The sequence below is a fragment of the Sinocyclocheilus anshuiensis genome, unplaced genomic scaffold, assembly GCF_001515605.1.
Source record: "Sinocyclocheilus anshuiensis isolate Anshui unplaced genomic scaffold, SAMN03320099.WGS_v1.1 scaffold804, whole genome shotgun sequence".
In the NCBI taxonomy this organism is placed as follows: domain Eukaryota; kingdom Metazoa; phylum Chordata; class Actinopteri; order Cypriniformes; family Cyprinidae; genus Sinocyclocheilus; species Sinocyclocheilus anshuiensis.
Window position 1 is genome coordinate 401860 of NW_015557098.1, and position 9192 is coordinate 411051.

Sequence of the window (9192 nt, forward strand, 5' to 3'; positions counted from 1 at the left end):
GTAAAAAACACCTTTTTTACCCTGTCAAAAACAGCTCTTTTCAGAGGGCAGTTTTGTAGTATTTTCCTTTAAACGTTAATGAGCTCTGCTGACCCCGCCCCTCTCTTCCGAGCCGCTCTCAGAGGCACTGTTTACTTTAGCCGCATTCATGTGAAACTTGCTAATTAGCACATTATTAGGAAAGGCGATTTGACAAGATTAATTAAAAAAACCTTACACTCACTTCTTCTGTAGATGAGGCTGGATCACGAATGATTCGCGTGACCGTAAAAAAAAAAACACCGGGTGGATTTTTATCATTTTAGGGTGGTTGTGTACACACACTGCTAACACACATTTCAGTTCAAACAACTTGTAAAAGTGCATGTAGCATCATATGACCCCTTTAAAAGCAAGCATCAGTATTAAGCATGAAAAACAGTGTCAGTATCTCATTTAATCAAAAGCAGTGTTAATTTCGTCGACGAAGATGACGACGAAAAATATTCGTTAACGAACATATTTTTTTCTGTGACTAAGACGAGACGTTGACAGCTAAAACTAATATCTGATGATAAAAACTATGACGAAATTTATGCTGCGTTAACAAGAGGAGCTGGGACTATAATGTTTTTTGAGGACTACCAGACATTCAAAATACATCCTATAGGCTACTCTCTTGTCCTTCAAAATGTGCGTCCCTGTCATTGGATTGCAATTTTATTTTATTGAATAGGTCCTAAACAATGAAAGCGTTCACCTGAAAGTGGCTGTTAGGATCAATGATGAATATTGCTGACTAGTGTTAGATACTGTAGTTTATGTGAAAAGACAAAGGAAGAAATAAACATTAGCTTTACAGGAATCTTACTTTATGCACCTATACAAAAAATAGCAATAGCATATATCTTAATAGTGTATAATAGATTTTACTGCAGCCGCCCTCTTTTAGGCAGTGCTCCAGCCTGTGGGCCCCCCATTTAAAATGCTCTTGACACACCCCTGCATTGGCCAGATAGAAATACAGAGGCATGCCCTTTTAGAACAGTAACATTATCAGATTTAATTGTATTCCATACATATTAGGTCTAATCCTTTTGTTTTTTTATTTTTCCCATGTGATGTTATACACCATTCTTACAGTAACGAGAATGAGTGTAAAGAAGAATATCAACAAATAAAACATTAATAATAATCATTGTAATATTAATTCACAGCAAGAAAATTACAGTTGGGACAAAATCTTTTTAATACGGCTTTGTTGAATTAGCAACATACAGACACTAAAGTTGCACTACAACAAAAATGACAAACACGTTTTCTTACTTTCCTCATCACGCCACAGTACTAATTCATGAACATATTTTGTTTTGTTTATATTAACATGTTTATCACTCTTACAAGCCATAGATATGCTAGACCTTCACTTCGCATACATTATTGTCTTATCACTTGTAGTAAAAAGAATTTTAACCTGTAAAGAAACACAGAAAACTGTAGTATTTGTGCTTTTATGTGGTAGTTCATCCAAAAATGGAAATTCTGTCATCTTTACAAATGAAGATGTTTTGAAGAACGTTGAGGTTTAAACATAGACTGTAAAAAAGATGGACGATCCGTCTCCACTTGAAGCCAAAGCATCTCAGTATGGCCGCTGCCATCTTGAGTAAATTACGTCATTTGGAGCCAGAGTCTGCGCAGTAGAGATTCGTTTGGAGCCAGAGGGTGTTTCTCAAACGGAAGGCTGCATCCTACCGAGGCTGCGTCCTTCCCAGTCCAGCCCTCCTCGGCATTAAACGCTAGAATGAGACAGTCTAGTAAGTGCACGTGGCTACGTCACATAAGTTCTCACCCTCAACGTCTCGGCACGAAAATACAAATACTTTGCATTACAAATCATTATATTATTTGGCTTTCTATTAATGCAATACAGTAAATCACAGCTGTCTACAGTCTCCCAGTGGACATTATTGGCAGTTTAGCGTTTAGTGAGTAATTTACACCAAAACAAAAAATAACATCTATGTTTTCATGTCCGTAAACATTATTTCTGAATCATTTTTCGTCAGTTTATTTTCATGAAATGGAATTGGTACAAAGGATCGCGGAGGATACATCCCATGCATCCTTCAAATTCAGCTGAATGAAGGATGCGACACGAAGGCTGCCTTCCAAGGATCATTCCGATTGAGATGGCCTTAAATGGATACTCCACCCCAAAATGAAAATTTTGTCATTACTCACTTACCCCCATGTCGTTCCAAACCCGTAAAAGAGGGGCAAGCAGCAAGCAGCATACGCTCTTCTGTGTCAGCCGCGCCACACGGATGCGCTGTTTTCGTTCAAATCAAAGCGTAAATACACGTAGAAAATGTATCCTTGTGTAGCGGCTGACACAGAATAGCATACGCTGCTTGCGTTCAGTGGATATTCTCCAAAATGGTGATGCGGAGAGACACAGAGGAGATGAATTGTTGAATAAAGTCGTTATTTTTGTTTTCTTCACGTACAAAAAGTATTCTCGTCGCTTCATAACGTTACGGTTGAACCACTGATGGCAGATGGACTATTCTGACGATGCTTTTCATACTTTTCTGGACCTTGACAGTGTACTTTACTTGGCAGTCAATGTGACAGGCACAAGTCTCCCAGTTTTCTTCCAAAATATCTTAAATTGTGTTCAGAAAACGAACGAAGCTTTTACGGGTTTGGAACGACATGGGGGTAAGTGATTAATGACAAAATTTTCATTTTGGGGTGGAGTATCCCTTTAAGCGACGTTTGATGACATGGCAGCCGAGATATGCAGCCTTGGGAGGATGCAGCCTTCCATTTAGAAACACCCAGAGTCTGTGCAGTAGTGTTGTGAGGTGGAGCCGCGGTATCAAAGTCCCGCCCAAACTCCCGCAGACCCAATCAACCATAATGACATGTTTTTATAGCATCAAATTACTAGCTAAAATCAAACTGATCACAAAAACGAACATTTGAACATATATCAGCGTGATAACAACTACCTTAAATGACCAAAGCCATCTTTCAGAAAATTGTATTGGAAGTGTAATTTATTTTTTATTTTGACTCAAGTCCCATTCGTTTACATGGAGAGGGCGGGGTTTATGACCTGTACTGCAGCCAGCCACCAGGGGGCGATCAAAGAGCCCGCAGCTTCACTTTTCAGGACGTGTGAGGCACACCTTGGTTTATACAACATCATTAACCGCTTTTCCACTGTCGGGTTGAATGGTTCTAAGAACAGTAAGGAATGGTTACAGTTAGATTTCCACTTGAGCCGAACCGTGTTGGTAGAATGAGTGTAGTGATGTCGCCACTCAGGATGGGTCACTTGTTTGTGGTCTGATACTGGCTGCTAGTTTCTCTCTGTAGCTAGCTGGCCAAGCACACTATTTGAGTGAAGTAAAAGGAAATATCTGTTCATCCTCCATAACACGGTCACTAGCTATCTCATCTTAGTACCAAGGCAATGACTGACACATTTGTATTACCAGCTCTGTTGTCAGCCCCACAGTGGAAAATGAAGCCATATCCATACCAGCTGGGCCAGATCAGCATGAAATGGAACGGTTAAGCAACAAGAATGATTCGGCCCGACGGTGGAAAAGCGCTTATCACCTATTCAGACAAAATTTCTTGTTTCTCAGAAAAAAGTCAGAGGTTTGAAATGACATGAGGGTGAGTAAATAATAGAATTTTCAGTATTGGGTGAACTGTTGCTATGAGTGAGTATAAATTCATTCAGTCTCTCCAGGCTCAAATGCTTTGGCAGTGTTCGGCCTGCACATTGACAACAATACAGTTATTACATACTGATTACAAAGACATACATTTTCACCTAATGTGCACTTATAAATTGTGCACAATAAGCCTAGAAATGTGTATTAAGAAAGTAAATAGGGTTAATTCTGATTTCATTAAAACAGTAACTATTTAAATCTGATCTAAACCCCTTCCCCAACACCACCCTCATTGTTTCGCTGCATTTCCAGATAGTTTTGGGCCGTTGTCCTTCCATGTTGCTCTTTCAGGTGCCGGCGTAGAGCAGGCTTATGGGCAAAGCTGACGTGGCAGTATGCGCACACATGCGGCCGCTCCCCACTGTGCAGGTTCATGTGGTCGCACAGTGTTGACTTCTGAGTGAAGGTCTTGTGGCACAGGGGGCAGCAGTGGAGCTTGGAAACTCCACGGTGGACGATCATGTGGCGGTTGAGGTTACTGGAGTGGCTGAAGTGCTTCCCACAGCATGGACACACGTACAGTCGGTGAGTTGACAGGGAATGCATGGCTAAGTCCTGCGTTGAGGAAAATGCTAGTCCACACTGCTCACACACCACTGGTCCCGTTACACAGGACGTGGATCCCACCACTGCTACGGACTCGTCAGCAGCTCCGTGTTCATTTGTATGTGTCCCAACTCCCATTCTCTCTTCCCCGCTGGAAGCTTCCACACCGAAGTGTGCAGGACCTCCATCAGAGCCGATCTCTTCTCCAGGCCTGTACTCAATGCGGACGGTACCGTCTGCGAGATGCTGATTGGACAGGTAATCAACCCCAAAGTCTGCTCCAAAATTGCCCATTATCTCATCAGGGGTTGGAAACCGCCAAGCCTCCTGATAGTTACCCAAGAGCTTGCGGTCCTTCAAAGTGTATTGCTTCCTGTGTTTTAAGCCTCTTCCTCTGCCTCCCCTGTGCTCTCCGTGCCGTCGTCTCCACATGCGGCCTGCCCCTCTGAGGCCGTTGCCTTTAGCTCGCCCCTCCATATTGGGCTCCTCTATACCTGCATCCAGCGGTTCGTGGTCGTCTAACATGACAACAGCTTCTCTGTCTTCCTCCTCAGCACTAGAGGTCTTCTCGGGGTCTTGATGTTCATCGTGTATCTGCACCTGAAAGATGTCACTCTCAGGCCCGTCGTCCTCTCCCTCAAAGTGTCCAGATGCATCTGATCCTTTAACCTGTAATGGTGAAAACAAATTAGTTGAACTTGTTAAACACAAGTGAGCAAACTACCAAAATAAGTGCTGATATGACCCTGTTTGATTTGGGACGGTCAAACTGACAGAAATAATGTAGCAACCATGTCTGATGATTTTGCTGGCGAAGTGAGATTAAGGAACATCGCAATAATTTTAATGCAGTTTTTATTTAGCCATTACATTTCCAGAAGATCATTATTTAAATTTCCAGATCCTTCTTCCTAGTCTCAAAACCTGCAAGTATGCTAGCAATATGAGATGTTTTAATAGTGTCTCTTTATAAACTTCAGTTGCAAAAACAGCTTGAGGGTTTGAATGCTAATAATCATTAGCATTAGCATACAAAGCAAAACCAACAAATATTTACACAGTGTATGGTCAAATCACTGTCATCTTTGTGAGGGATGTTGGAGAGTTCGGCATCGGCAGCCTGGAGCTCCTTTCCTGAACTGTGAGGATGCAGTGATGCCGTATCAGAAGGGGATGAAATGGATCCCAATGAATGGGTACTTCCACTGACAATCACTGGCATAGACTGAGGGTCTTCCGATTTCACAGTCTGAATAATTAATGGGAGAAACGGAGAAAGACAAACATAATGCAAGTAAGAATTGTATGGTTAAACTATTTTATTTGCATTATATTTCTTTATAGGCACAGTTCATCCAAAAATAAATATTCTGTCATCATTTATGCTCATGTCAAGTTGATTTTTTTAGGGATGCACGATATTATCGGACCAATATCGGAATCGGCCGATAATGGCTTTAAATGTAACTATCGGCACCGGCCAGATATGAAAAATGATGCCAAAATGTCTTGCCGATAAGAGGAATACATTAATTCACATGTGCTCAGGGTGTGCTAGCGATTAGATCACATCAGCATTGTGGCTCATTCTTGAAGCAAAGTTTTGCCTGAATGGTGATTGGACTCACGGTTTTGGATCGCTGCATTTAATCTGAGAATGCACATGCAGAATGACACATTCGGTGTATGATAGAGTAAACAGTAATAGCACTGCATCGGCAGCCTCCCCCGGGTCCTAATTCCTGTTCGGTCAGGAGTTTTAATTCAGTAGGGGGCGCTGTTGGCCTACTTCTAATAAGATGAAAGCAAAATACACAAATAATATTTAGACCGTTTCGGAATAAATAAAGCAGTAATTGGTGCCATGAAATCATGAGTATGCTTTGATTTAAAGGTCAGAAGCTATAGCTTAAATGAACAAAAAAAAAAAAATAAAAAATCACAAACATTACACTTAAATTAAATAATTGTACATATACTTATTTATTCATTAATGTGTAATGTTATATTTTTTAAACAAATTATGAAATCTAAAAGATTTTCTGAAATTTTACAACTCTTTGGCTTTAGACCATTTACACATTAAATCATAAAATAAAATGTTAAAGGGGTCATATGATGTTGCTAAAAAGAACATTATTTTGTGTATTTGGTGTAATGAAATGTGTTTATGTGTTAGAACGAGCTGTTTTATGTAGGCGTGGCTGAATCTTAACTTTTATAAAGAATATCTCTTTGGATTTGAGACTTTAGTCTTTGCAACTTCACAGATCTTCTTTATGCACCAAGAGCTTGTAACACTCCAAAGAGAAAAGAAAAATTGAAATCGCATCATATGACCCCTTTAAGGTTACCACTGCATCTTTCTGAAAAAAAAAAAAATGCAGTGATTAATATATAGTTTATTTATAGTTATTTTCAAATCTTCAATGTACTGTAATTATATAAGAACTTTATTATGGTTTATTTAATTCTAACAAATAAGTTCTTGTTAAAAACTAACCAAAATTAAAAACAATTATATACTGGTATCGGCTATCGGCCAAAAAGAGTTGAAAATTATCGGCATATCGGATATCGGCAAAAATCCAATATCATGCATCCCTAATTTTTTTTACTAAAATGAATCAGATTGTCAAGCTCCAGCAAATACCAAAATAGCTATAATCACAAAATATTATGGCTTAAGAAGATTTGGAACGTAAATCTCTGGTCACATGGACCCCTTTTATGGTGTTTTACAGTGTTGTCTACTAGTCCTTTTTGGGAGCATGACACTATGCTTTTGCTTAGATTTTGAGAAGCATTCTGTCTGTCAGCGTGAACAGTAGCTTTAGTGGGCCTCTGAAGATAATCTACAATGCGCTAGCACGTCTGGTCTTCAATCAGCCAAAGAGGACTGCTGATCTCAGTCCACTAGCTCCCAGCTGTGACCAGAATCAAATTTAAGGCTTTGATGCTGGATTTTAGCACTGCCACTTGAACTGCACCTCCCTACGTCAATCCGCACATACGAGTGTACACCTTGTTTCATCACAATAAGGCACAAAGTTGCTTTCCAAAACCTTCACACTCTTTGCTCCTCTTTGGTGGAATGAGCCACCAACCTCCACCCGAACGGCAGAGACCAGGGGTGGCCAACTTCGGTCCTGGAGAGCCACCGTCCTGCAGTGTTTCGCTCCAACCCTAATCAAACACACCTGAACAAGCTAATGAAGGACTAAGGGTTACAAAGGCTGCATTCCACTTCGCTTTTAGACACGCACTCACTTGTGCAATGTAATAAATGACGTACTAGTGATGGGAGAAACGAACCTTTTCGAAGCTTTGAACCAACTGCTTCGCAAAATGATTCACTGTTTCGAAGCGCTCAAAACACCACACACTGCTGGTCAAAACTGTGTAAATGCAACAAACTCAAAAAACAAACAAACAGCTTTTACAAACCCAATGCAAATGCTTTCTTGAAAGTATAATATTAAATGCAATTAAAATAATAAAATAGCATTAAATATGAAGTGTCTGTATAATAATGTTTGTTTGTTTTTTTAATTATTATTCATTTGCAGTGTTTGTTTTGTTTGAAAAGGCCAGTAAGAGACTATTAACTACTACTCATCCTTTTAATTACACAAAATGTCAACAACTTGATAAAACTGATTTTAGATTAGGTAAAAACCATAGACGATCTCAGTGAACCCCTCAACGAACGAAGCCTTGTTTACTGATATCACATGAATTTGGCAGTTTGATATGCGCTCTGAACCACTGTTTCCAAACAAATGATTCACAAAGGTTTCTAAGCATTCATGAAGCAGTGTTTCAAGTGGCCATCATAATAAGCGGCCATCATTATGACGTACATCCGAAAGTTAGCGACGGAAGGCATAAAAAAAAAAAAACTAGCTTTCTAGGCTGCGGTCCAGTCAAAAGAGTTTTTATCAAGTTTGGAGCAAAACAATGCAGGACTGTGGCTCTCCAGGACCGAAGCTGGCCACCCCTGGATGAGACTATCACAACTTTCAAGAAGCAGCTGAAGACACATCGCTCCCACAAACACTTAACAACCTTCAACCAATGCACACACAGAAAATACTCTTCTTTTTTTCTTTTCTGCATTTATCCTCTGCTCTAGCTTGTTTCTGGATCTACTTTTCTAATAAACCTGCCAGAGTATACTGTATGAATATTGATGGTTCTGGGATGATTTTCTTATGTTCCTCTAAGTTTCTTTGAATAAAAGTGTCTGCTATGTGAATGTACGAAAAAAAGAGCATCCTGCAAAACGTCTCCTTCAATGAAGAATTTTATGTCTAGGTGAGGTGTTTCATTAAGAAGAAACCAGGTCTGCAATGGTGACCACCAGTGTTTGAGGTTGAGATGCTCACAATGGGGCTGCGACTGCGGGGCTGCATGTACTGGCTCAGGGCTCCTCTGCATTTCTCCACCACATGCTCCATCTGCAGGTAGCTGGCTGCAGTCAGGTAGTTCACAATCTCTTTGGCACTGAACTGCAGCATACCCGTGTAACAGGACTGGAGGAGTTCACATACCACCGCTGAGCTGTACAACATCGACACCTGCTGGATAGAGAGAGCATTTGTTGACAACCAAAACAGCGAATGATTTTCAAATTTTTAATGTTGCAGTGAAAAGGAAGTAGCAACAGATCTCGTGTTGTGACGTAAATCAAAGCGGAACTGATTATTGAAGAAAGAAGAAAAATGTAGGGTGGGGACTTGGTTCTATCAATCAGTTGTTGAGTGGATGGAGGCAGATCTAAATATGAGCTTTCAGCTCGTAATAAATGGGCAGAGGTTAAGCGAACTAAATGATTGGAGAAGTCTGGCTACCAGAGAGAAGCCTGTTGTTTCACTGGAAAATTGAGTTAGGACGTTTTGATTCAAAATGA

General features: G+C 40.3%; 1 protein-coding gene across 1 annotated transcript in view; it reads right to left on the reverse strand.

Annotated features, from left to right (window-relative positions):
• Positions 1-3130: 3130 nt before the first annotated feature.
• Positions 3131-9192, reverse strand: part of LOC107677453 (zinc finger and SCAN domain-containing protein 2-like) — a 7114-nt gene continuing 1052 nt past the window's right edge. Inside the window, exons 2-4 of the mRNA XM_016472359.1 lie at positions 8669-8860; positions 5338-5529; positions 3131-4949 (exon numbers count right to left, since the gene is read on the reverse strand). Of these exons, the coding sequence (XP_016327845.1) occupies positions 3939-4949; positions 5338-5529; positions 8669-8860 (1395 nt within the window). The 3' untranslated portion in view covers positions 3131-3938. The remainder of the gene's footprint in view (positions 4950-5337; positions 5530-8668; positions 8861-9192) is intronic.